Source organism: Chiloscyllium plagiosum, chromosome 32 (assembly GCF_004010195.1).
Source record: "Chiloscyllium plagiosum isolate BGI_BamShark_2017 chromosome 32, ASM401019v2, whole genome shotgun sequence".
Lineage (NCBI taxonomy): Eukaryota > Metazoa > Chordata > Chondrichthyes > Orectolobiformes > Hemiscylliidae > Chiloscyllium > Chiloscyllium plagiosum.
In genome coordinates, this window is record NC_057741.1 from 31,371,501 (window position 1) to 31,388,060 (window position 16,560).

At 39.8% G+C, this 16,560-nt stretch overlaps 1 protein-coding gene across 4 annotated transcripts in view; it reads right to left on the reverse strand.

Annotated features, from left to right (window-relative positions):
- gstcd (glutathione S-transferase, C-terminal domain containing) overlaps window positions 1-16,560 on the reverse strand; it is a 135,105-nt gene that overhangs the window by 98,828 nt on the left and 19,717 nt on the right. For all 4 annotated transcript variants that reach the window (XR_006309099.1, XM_043674346.1, XM_043674348.1 and 1 more), the window contains exon 5: window positions 9,110-9,203. Coding sequence is in view for 3 of the 4 variants with exons in the window: in XM_043674346.1 (XP_043530281.1) it covers window positions 9,110-9,203 (94 nt within the window). In the remaining variant the exon portion in view is untranslated. The remainder of the gene's footprint in view (window positions 1-9,109; window positions 9,204-16,560) is intronic.

Consider the following 16,560-nt stretch of genomic DNA (forward strand, 5'->3'; position numbering starts at 1 on the left):
CCCTGGCAACATCCTTGTAAATCTTTTCTGAACCCTTTCAAGTTTCACAACATCCTTCTGATAGGAATTGCACACAATATTCCAAAAGTGGCCTAACCAATGTCCTGTACAGCCGCAACATGACCTCCTAACTCCTGTACTCAATACTCAGTCCAATTATGGAGAGCATACCAAACGCCTTCTTCACTATCCAATCTACCTGTGACTCCACTTTCAAGGAGCTATGAACCTGCACTCCAAGGTCTCTTTGTTCAGTAACACTCCCTAGGACCTTACCATTAAGTGTATAAGTCCTGCTAAGATTTACTTTCCAAAAATGCAGCACCTTGCATTTTTCTAAATTAAACTCCATCTGCTACTCCTCAGCCCACTGGCCCATCTGATCGAGATGCTGTTGTAATCTGAGGTAACCTTCTTCGCTGTCCACTACACCTCCAATTTTGGAGTCATCTGCAAGCTTACTAACTATACCTCTTAAGCTCACATCCAAATCATTTATATAAATGACAAAAAGTAATGAACCCAGTACCAATCCTTGTGGCATTCCACTGGTCACAGGCCTCCAGTCTGAAAAACAACCATCCACCACCACCCCCTGTCTTCTACATTCAGGCCGATCAAAACAAATTCATTGCATGACGTCAGTTTGCTCAGTTGGCTGTATGGTTAGTTTATGATACAAAAGTAACAGGCTGAGTTCAACGTGAAGGCTCTACTTTCTCAAATTGCACCTCATCTGAGGTCTGCTGTAACTCCAGTTAAGCTCACCACCTCTACCTCTTCCTATGAGAGAACAGCCTATGGTCTAGGAATATTGTGACTTGCTTGACAGTTATATAATCTAGCTTATTGAGCCAAATCCATTAGTGGAACAACTGAGTATTCATAATGGAATTCCAAAGCACACTGTGTAAACAAAATCTCTACAAGTGAATTAATTAAAATTTTTGAAGCAGTGACACAAATGGTTCTGCTATAAGGCTGAATGAATAATTAGATAGTCAAACAAACAAAAAATTAAATCACAGGGTATAAGTGACACAATCTCAAGACAGCTGAATGCAGAAGAGTACTTTATCAACTGAAAACTTCCTCATTAGGTGAACCTAATGGTCACTTTCAATTTCTAAACAAAGGCCTATTGTATTGACTTATTAAAAACAAAATACTACATTACATTAGGTCATGTGATGCCAGGAACACCTTTGAATTACCTGTCAAGAAGTTTCCAACACCAAACTAGGTGTTTCCCATGATTCTCAATTCCTCTGACATGTTGTGAACTCTGCTACCTATGAAAATAGACTCAACTCTGTGGAAATAGCAGTGGGTACAAAATATCCACCCACATAATGAAATAGACCAAGGTAGGATTGCTGTGATGGGCTCACAACCTGCATGCTTATCCTAAGCACATAAAAAGCTCACATTATGGAAATCCTGAATCAGGTCTCATTACAATTTTAAAATCTTACCCACCTCCATTCTGACACAAAAGGAGGAATGAAAATACTGGCTTCTCTGAGTTTGAAGGTAATTGCATTCATTCAATTCTATTCTAAGATTAAAACACTATTCACAATTCAGACTAAGGAATTGCTGTAATGCTAGAAGTGCCAGTTTTTAAACCTGGGCTCAGTCTGCCTTTCTAGATTGGTGTAAAAGATCTCTTGGCACTATTTGAAAAGCACACCAGTATTTATCCCTTAGCAAACATCGAAAACACAGTTTAACTTGGCATTTACCTTATAAGCTAATTGTGAGATTTTGCTGTGCATCTCACACCAGAAAGAGTGAACGTAAAATGCTTCTGAATATCCTAATAATGTGCTATAAAAATATTTTCCTATTACACCTTGTTGAAGCAACTCAGAACTTTTTTGACTGCAAATATGATTTCAAAACACAATTTGTTTTATGTAATTCAACTGTTTTTCACACAAGGAAACTTTAAGACATGAAGTAACACACAGAACATGGTGAATCTAGCTTGAGTATTTGTGACAGGGTAAAACCAGAGAAACAGATGTCAAGACTTAATGTAGCAGATGTAAAGTTTAAACGCCAGGCATTGCATTTTTTATTATGCCCCAAATAGCTGCATTATGTATCTCCTGAGTTGGTGGGTGGGAGAGATTCATTCTTCAGCTCTTATGATTTATCACTTAGTTAAATTTCGAGGGTGTTCACATTCTGGATGCGTGCCTGGGAGTATGTGGTTCCTACATCATTTTCAAAACAAATAGTCACATTGTACCACTTTCACCTGTATGGATAACGGAAGCAAATAGAGAATGTAACAACAACAAACATTAAATCTCACTAATTCAGAATCAGATTAGAAACAGCTAATGTAGGATTACAACATGGTTGCTTCGCCATGTCTGAACTGGATCCAGGATCATTCAGTGTAAACAGCATGGTTGTGAAAACACAAATCGAATACGTAATGCGTGCGTGTGTATATTGATAGTTAGTTAGGACAAGTTCAGACTTAGCTGTGTTGATCCCCTCAAGTGAACGTCTTGCGCACCAACATTCTTCGGCAGATTTGCATATAAAAAAATGTCGCTTGTCAAATGGCAGGGATTGCTACCATAGAATACTTCATGTGTTACTTCATGTATTTTCCAGCAAAATCATTGTTTTCAGGAAAGTTAAGGCAAGAGAATGCAAAGACGCAAGAGTAATACTGGAAAAAACAATGTAAAAAGTACATAATAACACAAATATATTTTATTTACCATACTTACTTAAAGTGACTTTAAAATTGACTTTAAAATTTTACATTCGTCTTCCTCTTTAAAAAGGTAAAGGCAATGCCTCATGCATGAACCACCAAAGTTAGAGTTGTAAAGCTATGCTGACTAACACTGTTAAGCTATATCTGTGTTAGTAACATTACATGTAAAACTCTACATCACTAACCTGTCAACTTCGACTCCAATGATAATAAAGTTTAAAAACAATATATTGCCAACAAAAGGGAAAATGTTCCAAGCTATCTTGACTTAAAATATCCTTGGCAACAAATACACATGTAACAGATGAACCTACTGATTGTACCTGCTAGCACTGGAAGCAGAAACTAAATGTATATGTTGGAATAAAAACAGATGTTTTTGGACCTTAAGACATAGTTACATTATTTAGCTGTTATCATAGAATTCCTACAGTGTGGAATCAGGTCCTTCGGTCCAACATGTCCGCATGACCCTCCAAAGAGTAACCCACCCAGACCCATTCCTATATTTACCCCTGACTAATGGCCAATTCACCTGACCTGCACGTCTTTGCATTGTGGGAGGAAACCGGAGCACCCAGAGGAAACCCACGCAGACACAGAGAGAATGTGCAAACTCCACACAGACAGTCGACCGAGGCTGAAATCGAACCCAGATCCCTGGCACTATGAAGCAAAAAAGCTAACCACTGAGCTACCGTGCCACCCCCCCAAAATTGGCCATGCTAAAGTGCCAATTGTGTTCAGGGATATGTAGGTTAGGTGCATTAGTCAGGGGTAAATATAGGATAATAAGCTGGGGAATTATTTAATAGGAAAAAAGCTAATTTAAAATGTTAAAAGTCATTTACAAATCCAGCTCAGATAGTGAAGCATTTGCTTTGTTTAACTACTTAAAAATGTCTGTTCATTGATACAATTTGTACATTAAGCACTGAAATCATGTACACAAAAATGCTAGAATCAGCACACAACTAAATGAAGGAATGCAGAACAAATATTAATCTTTCATCTGAGCTCAAAGCCTAAAAGCTCCATTCAAAATACTCCCAGACATCTGAGACATCAGCTTGCATCAATTTATTTAAATTTAATGACAAAAAATTGCATCCATCATTAATCTTAACATAACTTTAATACAACAATAATACATTCAGGAATGAAACTCCAGACTGATGGCCCTACACAAAGCTGGGTGCAAGCTACCATAGATTGAATTTGTATTCTAGAACTGAACTATCACCTTTGAAAATGTTTTTTTCTTTGACTTCAGACAAGTCAAAAGCAAAGGCCACATTATGAAGTATCACGCAGCTGCTGACTTTATAAATACTTTAATAGAACCCTCGATGGGGTTAACTGTGAAATAAAGGCTTACTGAACTTATGCAAATGGATTTAACAGCTCTTTCATCAATCTGCCGTCCATGAATTACGAGTTCTAAATAACACAGAGGATTAATTTGGAATCCAGTTCCCCACTGAATGCTCTGTTTATCTACTATTGCGATATTTAGGATATCATACCAAGGAATAAGGCCACAGCTACAAATGGTCGGACCAACAGGAAACTGCAGGTCATTGATATACTTCTGTTCTATATTTGTAACTCAGTCAATGCATTTTACAAGTGAATGTGAAGTTTGACCTGTGAGAGCAGCACAACAGGTTTATTGGATTCTTGCTTTAAACACCACAAGCACTCTGCAGATCACTGACATTTAACAAATGAATACCAGGCCAAAAGGTGAAAACATACTTGAGAGTGGTGTGCAAGTACATGACTTCAAGAGAATGAAGCATTAAGACGTCAACAGGAGTGGGGGCTATGCAAGGCCATTCTTTTCCTTTCGATGTCTGTGAATCTTAAACATTTCAGCCTGCCCTGAATAACCACTACAATAAAACCAGGAAGCTAACAGAAATAATGAACAAGTATAGACACAGATTTCAAAATATATTTTAAAACTGGTTCAAAAAAGGATCTTCATAGAAGCATGGAATCCCAGAATTTGGAAGCAGCCCATCAAGTGCACATCGACCGTCCAAACAGCATCCCACACAGACCCAACCCCCTATTCTATCCCTATAACCCTGCATTTCCCATGGCTAATCCACACAGCCTGCATATCCCTGGACACTACACTCAATTTAGCATGGCCAACCGACCTAACCGGCACATCTCTGGACTGTGGGAGGAATCTGGAATACTCTGAGGAAACCCATACAGCCACGGGAAGAATGTGCAAACCCCACACAGACAGTCACCAGAAAGTGGAATCGAACCCAGGACCCTAGTGTTGTGAGGCAGCAGAGCTAAATACTTTGCTTAATTGAAAATAACTATTCAGACTTGCTTATCTCTTCCATATAAGAACGCACTTAAAATATTCTTTGTATAAAATAATTATTTGTTCTCAACTACTGAATCAATAGTACTTTCTTCTTATTTTCATTTTGAATACCCTTGGACTTACTGGATTAGACACGAAGAAAGTTGTCAGGAGGTCCCTGACGATATTGAAAGCACATAGTCCTTGCAATAATGTTTGTTACTGTGGCAAAGCATATGCATCCTGCATTTATTTTTTACGGTGTGTAAGTGCTGACTCCTGTTTTTTAAAAACACATTTTTAAATTAATTCCTGGGATGTGGCATCACAGGCAGGGATGGTTGCCCATCACCAACTACCAGTTCATAGCATTGAGTGGTTTGCTTAAGAAGGCAATTAAGCCCTGGGTTTGTCGAGGTGGCGTATGTCAACTATGGAACACATTCCTTTAGACTTTTACATATATGGTGCACCAGAAAATGGACAACTTTTACAAGACATGGCGGCCCTTTTTGAATTACTTAGAAGATCTGTCCGCCACTTTGATTAGGACTTTTGTCTCGCCATGATGCTTTGGTCTGATAGGCCTAGGACCGTGAGGGGAAGAATTTCAAACAAATGTGGGTTTAATAATTGATGCTCTCAAAAGTGGAGAGCTATGGTCTTGTTGCACTGAGCGGTGTTATTTATTTATTGATTGATACCTTAAGTGTAGTTTTGATTTATTTGGTAGAGTAGTATAGTGGTTGGGTTACTGTTGTTTTTGATGTTATGACGCTATATTTTCATATTTCTGTAACTTTCTAATTTTGTAAAGAAAGATTTTTCAATAAAAATACATTTTTTTTACAAAATGGCAATTAAGCCCAAAATAGACTACATTAGGAAAGCACTGCAGGTTTCCTTCCTTAAAAGGAATATTAGGGAACATGCTGGACTTTAAGACAATCCAATGGCTTTGTGGTCGGTTTTACTTGTATCAGCTTTTTGCTTTCAGATTTTAGAATAAAAATGTATTTAAGTTCTCAAACTGCTCTGGTGAGCTTTGAACATAAAAATGTAGATTATTTATCTAGCCAGCAGAGTGACAAGTCTAGAAACAGAAAGATTATGGGGTGGAGTTTAATATTCAAGGTAGAAATCACAAGTTGAATAATTTCCCAAAATTACAATCCCATTTCTGGAGCTTAGTGCCAACCTACACTACTTCTACCTTTCCATGCTATAGAAATATATCATGCAGCATTACATTATGACACAAGAAGTGACGCAACAGCTTTTGAACTCTGACTCCAGGGATCCTCGATAGTTCACAATCACATTGAGGTGCCATGACCATGCCTCCTAACAAAATGTGCATAACTCCATGGAAACAGCAGGGTGGAGGGGAGATTCTAGAGTACTCACCTCTGCAAAAAGAGCACACCTTTTTTCTTTATTCTTTCATGTGATGTGATGTTGCTGCCTTGGGCAGCATTTGTTGCCCATCACTGATTTCCCTTGAATCAAGTGGCTTTATTTGGCTATTTCAGAGGACAGTTAAGAGTCAACCAGAGTTTTCAGTAATATGGAGACTAGAGCAGATAAGGACGACAGCAGTTTAAGAAGGCAGCTTACTAGCAGCTGCTCAACGGCACCCAGAGATGGGCAATAAATGCTGGCCAGCCAGCAATGATCACATCCCACGTGTAAATTAAAACAAAAGTCTGCAAGTCAATGACACCGAATAGAGCAACAGATCTAAACAGTTGGGTGGGGCAGATGTTACCGTGTTAGGTCTGATTAGGTGGTTTTCTGCTGCCAGTTTTGTTCAGGGAACCTAAAGCTTGCCTGCAATTTGGAAGTGCTCAGCCTCTAAATTGCCTCAATACCATTTAGCATTTTTAAAGACAGGGCAAATGATGGTGAAGGTTATGTCTTTCAGACGTCTCCTCCTGCTCATCAATTGCTTTTCCCTGTGCCTTTTATGGCTATCACGGTACAACCTCAACCAATAATCACTGAATTGATATACAGGAACATCCTTCTTCTCTGTACCCTGCCACTCCCCATCCTGTCACCTCCAGTTCCAGACCCTGTTGCCACACATAGTGTGGAATCAGAAAGTGTTAGGTAGCAGGTGAGATCAAATTTTAAGGTAAGGAGTTTTTTTTTCCAGATGAGACCAGTGCCTGCAGCAAGTGCAGCAGGTTACGTGTGTCCTAGCACAAAGCATGAGCATTTCTTAGTGGAATCTAACTATAGCAGTTAAATAGCTGTAAAGGTCAATGGGTCAAAGACCCACCGTTCATGAACTATTCCTCAGGGTGTACAACTGGCTGAGCTATTTGGCAATCATAGGAGTATAAATCAGTTAAGTCTCCAAATATGAAATACAAGCAAACTATTTAACCTCTTATCAGACTAAAAGAAAACAGGCTGAGTGAACTGCACAACATAAATTAACATTCCCAGTTTGATTTTATTCCTGTGGGAATGGAATGACACAGTGTTTAAAAATGATGACTGGACACCTCCCACTAAATCTTCAATTCGTTTACACCTGCTAGCATTTTAACTGCTGGGTTTTCAATAATCTGAAGTCCACAAATCACAGCAAAATGGGGTGGGGGGTGGGATTTCGTTCGTATTTAAAAGTTGGAGTATTGTGAAATCATTCAAAAGTAAAATTTCTCTTTGTGAAAAAAGTTGGACGGGGGTGGCTGGGTAGAAAATCCATTTTTTAAAATCCCCACAACGAACCACCAAAACACAGGGAACCACAGCAATGCAATTGCACTAGAGGCATGTTTATTCCCAAAACATACATTTATCACGACAGGGAGATTCAACAGCTATGAATGCTCCTGAAAGTTATATTAAAAAACGTTTTTTTTAACCAAGCTCTTAGACACTCGGATCTTCTGGCCCAGAGATAGCATACTATTACAAGACCCCTGGAGCCCCTGGACATCGTATACGTTAATTGCACAACTTAAGGTTAAGTGTCTACAGATGGAAGGGCATGCATCAGATAAACACCTGTGCACAAAGACTTGTACCTCTTAAAGGCCTGAATCATTTGATCATTCATTTGTTTGTTTGATTTGGTTCTCAAAAGAGTGCAGAGAAATATTTATTAGTATTGATGCATTAAATAGTACTGGAGAGTTAGGAGTAAAATACTTGTACTTGTGAATAAAACCAAGTTAGGACTGACTTTCTCATCCTGTCCTTTATGTACTGGTTGCAAGAAATTTACCCGTGTACTACTCTAACCTACAATACGTCTACATTTTACTAACAATTAACATCATCAGTGTAGAGGTATATAAAAGATCATTTTATCAAAAACATAGAAAGGTACAGGGCTATGTACTAAATCTATATCACATTATAAAGTTAATATAATGTAAATGAAATCTGCTGCAATTATTATCGAAGCTTTGTTTTAAAAAAAATTATTCCCATCAATTCTTACAACTTTTGAGAAAGAAGCTATGCAAACTGCCAGAATAAATCCTTCATGTTTATCTAAATAGCCATCTGCATTAAAGGCACAATAAGAAGTTTGCATAGATTATAAAATGTATCAAGAGGAGCTAGACCTGTTTGGATGCTCAGCCCTTCAAACAATGAAGAACGGCCCTGTGAGGCTGGGCCAGACATGGAAAATATACAGTAGTGCAACAGAAAGAGAGCATTTGAATCTGGATTAACAAAAAAAACAAATCAATACTGCATCTGCACAGGTTCCAGAGGGCAGATAATGGATTTTTGAGCAGATCAAAAAAAAAGCACTGATTTTAAAAATATTGTTAATCATGTTTCAAAGTCAATGGAGACATAATAAAATAAGAAATACCTCACCTCAAGGCTGATAACAGAGCAACTCTGACATATAAGATCAGACTCTTTGAAGAGGTCAGCAATAGTGACAGAGGTCAATGATAGCACAACATGACCTGGACACAAGAAGGGATCATGGAACAACAAGGTTATGTTGGAGGCAAACACTGTCAAAGCAAAAAGAGAAGTACAAAGAATATTCTTGCCTTCTATGGGATTGACAGCTACTGGAAGGTTTCCCCAATCCAGGCTCCACGATGGATACGGATGTGATGTGAAATTTGCTGAAATTCCATTCTCCTATTTGTAGACAGGAGACATTTTTTAGTTATTTTATAATACATCACTATTCAACATTAGTACCTTGCAAAGACTACTGCAACTTAGAGTCATAGAGTCATAGAGATGTACAACACGGAAACAGACCCTTTGGTCCAACTTGTCCATGCCGACCCAATCAAGTTTCACAACATCTTTCCAATAGGAAGGAGACCAGAATTGCACATAATATTCCAATAGTGGCCTAACCAATGTCCTGTACAGCCGTACCTCCCAACTCCTGTACTCAATACTCTGACCAATAAAGGAAAATATACCAAATGCTATCTTCACTGTCCTATCAATCTGCGACTCCACCTTCAAGAAGCTATGAACCTGCACTCCAAGGTCTCTTTGTTCAGCAACACTCCCTAGGACCTTACCATTAAGTCTATAAGCCCTGCTAAGATTTGCTTTCCCAAAATGCAGCACCTCTCATTTGTCTAAATTAAACTTCATCTCCCACTTCTCAGCCCATTGGCCCCATCTGATCAAGATCCTGTTGTAATCTGAGGTAACCTTATTCGCTGTCCACTACACCTCCAACTTTGGTGTCAGCTGCAAACTTACTGACTGTACCTCTTAAAGCTCACATCCAAATCATTTATATGAATGATGAAAAGTAGTGGACCCAACACAGATCCTTGTGGCACTCCACTGGTCACAGGTCTCCGGTTTGAAAAACAACCCTCTACCACCACCCTCTGTCTTCTACCTTTGAGCCAGTTCTGTATCCAAATGGCTAGTTCTCCCTGTATTCCATGAGATCTAACCTTGCTAATCAGTCTCCCATGGGGAATCGTGTCAAATGCCTTACAGAAGTCCATACAAATGACGTCTACCGCTCTGCCCTCATTAATCCTCTTTGTTACTTCTTCAAAATAATTCAATCAAGTTTGTGAGACATGATTTCCCACACACAAAGCCATGTTGACTATACCTAATCAGTCCTTGCCTTTGAAAATACATGTCCATCCTGTCCCTCAGATTCCTTCCAGTAACTGTCAGGCTCACTGGTCTATAGTTCCCTGGCTTCTCCTTACTACCTTTCTTAAATAGTGACACCAGGTTAGCCAACCTCTGGTCTTCCAGCACCTCACCTGTGACCATTGATGATACAAATACCTCAGCAAGAGGCCCAGCAATCACTTCCCTGCCTTCCCACAGAGTTCTAGGGTACATCTGATTAGGTCCTAAGGATTTATTCATTTTAATCCGTTTCAAGACATCCAGCACTTCCTGGACATTTTTCAAGACATCACCATCTATTTCCCTACATTCTATCTCTTCCATGTCCTTTTTCACAGTAAACACTGATGCAAAAAAAACTCATTTAGTATCTCCCCCATCTCCTGCGGCTCCACACAAAGGCCACTTGCTGATCTTTGAGGGGCCCTATCTCTCCCTAGTTATCCTTTTGTCCTTAATGTGTTTGTAAAAACCCTTTGAATTCTCCTTAATTCTATTTGCCTAAGCTATCTCATGCCCCCTTTTTGCCTTCCTGATTTCCCTCTTAAGCATACTCCTACTGCCTTTATACTCTTCTACAGATTCACTTGATCGATCCTTCTATATCTAACATATGCTTCCTTCTTTTTCTTAACCAAATCGTACTACTTCTACAGGAAAATTAGATTGATATTTGAAGACAAAGTTTTTTTGGAATTACGCTAATATGCGACCAACATAGATACAGAACATAGTACAGGCTCTTCAGCCTTCAATGTTGTGCCAATCTTTTATCCTACTCTCAGCTCAAACTAACCTACATTCCCTTGAGAATGGACTGAATTATAGTTATAACGGTCTATTCTGCTGTAGAAGGAAGTGAGGACTGCAGATGTTGGAGATCAGAGTCAAAAAGTGTGGTGCCGAGGAAGCTCAAGCAGTATCTAAGGAGCAGGGGAGTGGATGTCTCAAGCATAAGCTCTTCATCAGTTTTTGTTCATTTTCTGCTGTGGAACTCTATGGCTTTAATTACTGCAACTGGAAATTGGTTGAAATTTAATCAATGGATGTGGTTATCGGAAACCCAGAATCAATAATGAGAATTCTGAAAGCTATCAATTGCCTGACTGTATGGCATATCAAGTTCATGAGGTTCATCTTAATAGGGCATGTTCCTGCACCTCAAAGAAAGAAATATAATTCATATATAGTGCCTTCATGATCTCAGGGAGTCTCAGACAATGGAATACATTAGATTAGATTCCCTACAGTGCAGAAACAGGCCCTTCCGCCCAACAAGTCCACACCGACCCTCCGAAGAGCAACCCACCCAGACACATTACCCTACATTTACCCCTAACACTATGGGCAATTTAGCTTGGCCAATTCACCTAACCTGCACACCTTTGAACTATGGGAGGAAACCCACACAGACACAGGGAGAATGTGCAAACTCCACACAGACAGTTGCCCAAGGCAGGAATTGAACCCAGGTACCTGGCGCTGTGAGGCAGCAGTGCTAACCACTGAGCCACCGTGCCGCCCTACATCATGCAAGTAACTAAAATAGATAGATTCTTGATTAGAAATGTGGAGTTGAGGCTAAAAACAGATGAGCCATGATCTTATTGAATGGCAGAGCAGGCTCAAAGGGAGATGTGCACAACTTTTATCACTTTTTTGTAAGGAAACAAGCACCAGCAAGATAAAGACTGATAAGACTGATGTTGGTTGAGGGATAAATGCTCGGCCAGAACACCAAGGGGACCTTTTACATGCAGTTATCAGAAACAATTTCAAAGAACAAGGTACATAAAGAGCTTATGTTTAAGCATGTGCTTCTGAACTACTAGTTTTCACTTATGCATCAACAAAACATTTTTATTGCTGTATTATGTGTTTTGTTGTATTCTTGTATCAGTAATGATGGAGAATTAGTTTAACAACTTTTCAAGAGATTTCTGACAATGCAACACTCCCTCAGTATCATAACACATCAGACTAGGTTTGGTGCTCAAGTCCTGCACTAGGGCTTGAATCCATGGCTATGACACTCATGACAACATAGCTAAGACTGACAATCAGAAACTTACTACAGTTTCGGCCTTCCTTCCTTCCATCATTCGTTTGTTCCTTCCTCCCGTCTTTCCTTCCTTCCTTCTTTCCTTCCTTTTGATCTTCATTTCTTCCTTTCTTCTTTCCTTCCAGCTTCCCTTTTTTGCATCCTTCCTTTCTTCCTTCCTTCATTCCTTTATCTCTTCACACCTTCCTTCCTTCTTTCCTCCCTTCCCTCCGTCCTTCCTTCCTTCCTGCATTCAGTCCTTCCATCCGTCCTTCCTTCATCCCTTCCTTATTTCATTCCTTCTTTCCTTACGTCTTTCCTTTCTTTGTTCATTCCTTCCTTAGTGGCTTCCTTCCATCCTTCCTTCCTTTCTTCCTTCCTTCCTTCATCTTACTTTTCTTTTTTCCTACCGTCTTTCATTCCTTCATTCGTGCCTTCCTTCCATCGTTCCTTCCTCCCTTCAGTTCTTCCGTCCCCACTTCCTTGCTTCCGTCCTTCATTAATTCATTCCTTCTTTCCTTCCTTCCTTCATTCATTACTACTTTCATTCCTTCCTTCCTGTTTTTCCTTCCATCCATTCTTCCTTAGATCCTTCCTTCCTTCTTTACTTCCTTACTCACTTCATTCAGAATCTAACTTTAAAAACTACAGGTGAATATAAATAACTTCAGCATGAGTTGTAGAGCTGTCATGAAAGGATAGAACGTTAAGATTGGGTAAATGAAGTTCAAAGTTATGAAATTGTTAGGGTTATCGCTGCAGAAATTATTGAATTAAGTTATTCATTATTCCATTATTTGCTTGATTAGCACCCCGCGTCCAACCTTCAACAATCACTCACTTCACCACCAGTGCACAGTGGCAGCAATCTGTACCACCTAGAAAATGCATTGTTGTAACCTACCAAGACTCCACGAAACAGCATCTTCCAAACCTGTAGACTCAACACCTGGAAGAAAAAGGGCAGCAGATACATGGGAACACCACAACCTGAAAGTTCCCTCCAAGCCACACACCACCTGGCTCTAAATTAACTATACCACTGTTCCTTCACTGCCGTTGGGTCAAAATCCTGGAACTCCCTTGCTATCTGGGCTCTGGTTGTCCCTACATCCCAAGAACTGCAACAATTCAAGAAGGCAGCTCACCATCATCTTCTCGGGAGCAATTAGGGATGGGCAATAAATACTGGTCAGCAACTACCACATCCCATAAAGCTATAAGGAGAGGCTGAATAGGCTGTGGCTGTTTTCCCTGGAGAGTCAGAGACTAAGGGGTGACCTTATACAGGTTTATAAAATCATGAGGGGCATGGAAAGGGTAAATAGACAAGGGTGGGGGGCATCCAGAATGAGAGGGAATACATTTTGGGTGAAAGGAGAAAGATTTAAAAGGGACCTAAGGGGCAACGTTTTCATGCAGAGCGTGGTATGTGTATAGAATGAACTGCCAGAGGAGTGGCGGAGGCTGGTACAATTAAATCATTTAAAAGGCATCTGGATGGGTATATGAATAGGAAGGGTTTAGAGGGATATGGGCAAATGGGACTAGATTAATTTAGGATATCTGGTCGGCATGGAGGAGTTGGACTGAATGGTCTGTTTTCAAGGAGAAAGTGAGGTCTGCAGATGCTGGAGATCAAAGTTGAAACTTTATTGCTGGAACAGCACAGCAGGTTAGGCAGCATCCAGGGAACAGGAGATTCGACGTTTCGGGCACAGGCCCTTCTTCAGGTCTGTTTTCATGCTGTATATCTCTATGACTTTATGACTCTAATATAAAGAAAATAGCAATTAGCTTGAAGTGCATGACAATTGCTTTATCAGCAGTTAAAGATTTAAACTGGAAAATATTCAGTATAATTCAGTTCTTCTTTCAAGCGCTTGGGATGTTTACAAATTCTTAAGAGAGTATAGTAATTAGCTTGGGAAAACTGGAAAACAATGAGTTATGAAGAGTTGTCATTCTACTTCCAGTAACATCAAAATATAAATTATCCACTGACAGGTGGAACATATTTGAAAATGTTTAAAAAATACACATGATACAGCAATGTTTTGTTGATACATAAGTAAAAACTAGCAGTTCAGAAGCACATGCTTAAACATAAACTCGTTATTTGCCTTGCTCTTTGTATTTGTTTCTGATAATTACCACTGATAAACACCCTTAGAATTATTGTGCATTTTAATCTTTGAGGCTATATATCTTCTGACATTTATGACACACTTAGAATTCCAGACATTCTCAGGTCTTCATTAAAATGGTAATGAAAATCTACCAATTTGAGAAACTTTGATCAAATTTATTAGATATTCTAGATTTCTGGGAAGAAATGTCAACTTTATTCAAATTATATGACATTGCGCTTTCCTTCAGTTGTGCTAAATATGAGCATCCTCTTTTTAAGTATCTGGTTTCTTCCTGAACCAGCTGAAACCATGCATTTTGATATATACAACGTTTGGAGACAACATTTGATAGTGTCTTGCCCTGCAACTTCAGACAAGAGTTTTCCATCTATATCTCCATTGCATCCATAACATTCCCTAGTTTAATCACAGAGTCCGTTTCTATTGAGTTTCTCTTTTTTATTCCTTCTCAGCAACACAGAATCCAATACACTCTTCCACATCACCCTCTCCTCAAACTCACTCTTTCTCAGGAACCTAAAACTGAATCACCATTCTTCTCTTAATTTTCTATCCAAACATCTAAAAGCTTTTAAAACCTAAGTTTTGTGCAAGCCAAATACAAATTAACTATTGATGTAACTATGTTTTCCTCCCATCCACAAATTAATCTCTACGTGGTTCCACCCTTGGCTCCCAGCTGCTGAACTTTCATAAGCTGCTTTTGAACATCATCCAATTTTCAAGGTCAGTTTTGATGGGTATAACAATGTCGTCCTGCTCTATTTCTCCACCCAAGTAGAATTAATATAACAGTAAATGCAGCACATTGACTGCAAACCAGTTGGTTACTGCATAGGCTGACCTTGCAGACTCAACACACTAAATGAAGCACTCATCGGTGCACTTTATACTTCAGTGCGATGTGGACATTGTTGGCAGGGTCAGTATTTGTTGCCCTTCCTTAATTTTCTTTAAATACAATGACTTACTCAATCACTGCAAAGAGCAGCTAACAACTAACCACAATGCTGTGGGTTTGCAGTCAGACAGTTTCACAAAAAAGCCAAGGCGATTTCTAGATTAGATTACATTAGACTACAGTGTGGAAACAGGCCATTCGGCCCAACAAGTCCACACCGACCCGCCGAAGCGCAACCCACCCATACCCTTACATTTACCCCTTACCTAACACTACGGGCAATTTAGCATGGCCAATTCACCTGACCTGCACATCTTTGGACTGTGGGAGGAAACCGGAGCACCCGGAGGAAACCCACGCAGACACGGGGAGAACGTGCAAACTCCACACAGTCAGTCGCCTGAGGTGGGAATTGAACCCGGGTCTCCGGCGCTGTGAGGCAGCAGTGCTAACCACTGTGCCACCGTGCCGCCCACCATTACTGGTCACCATTACTGGCTTTCTATTCTAAATTTATTGATTGAACTTAAATTCCATCAATTGTCAGTGTAGGATTTGCACTCGTGTCCCCAGATCATTCACTTGTGCCTCTGAATTATTAGTCTAGTGATATTATCACCACATCACTTCCCCCAAGGTTAACAATTGTCCATGTGACATGAACCCCTTGATAAATTGAAAATTTCCTGCAATAAACAGAGACAAAGCTATCATCGTTGGCTCTGGTCCAACATGCCAACTGTTTTTGTTGCATCACCTTACCCAAGCATCTATTCGGGTTTTACCTGGCAACCAATCACAAAACTGAGCTGTTTATTCAAAGTGCGAGCACTGAGCTTGTGAAGGGTGAAGTTGTCATAGACCCAGAGGACCGTAGAGCTGCCCTCTCATCAGGGACAGCTGACTGGTGATGGTTTAACCTTAGGTTTACCATGCCTCAGGCAAGGGGAGAGGTTGAGAAAGCGAGACCTACATGGTAACCTCAGCTGGTGCAGGAATTGAACCAAGAGAACTTCTCATTTTATCCCCCACTGCTACTGAATTCCTCATCAAAACTCCTCCTCACTTCTTTCCATACCTGAATTCTTACCTCCACACATCAGCTTTGCCTGAATTCAGCTTATTCAAAGCCCTATAGATCCATGTCTTTATTAAGTGTTTCAGAAAGGCAGTAAAAATCTCAAACTCCTTGCCCTCCTTTACAAAAGCCTCCAGAATCTCACTTCTCTCCATCTTGGCAATACTCTCCTACCAAATGTTCCATCCTGTAACCTC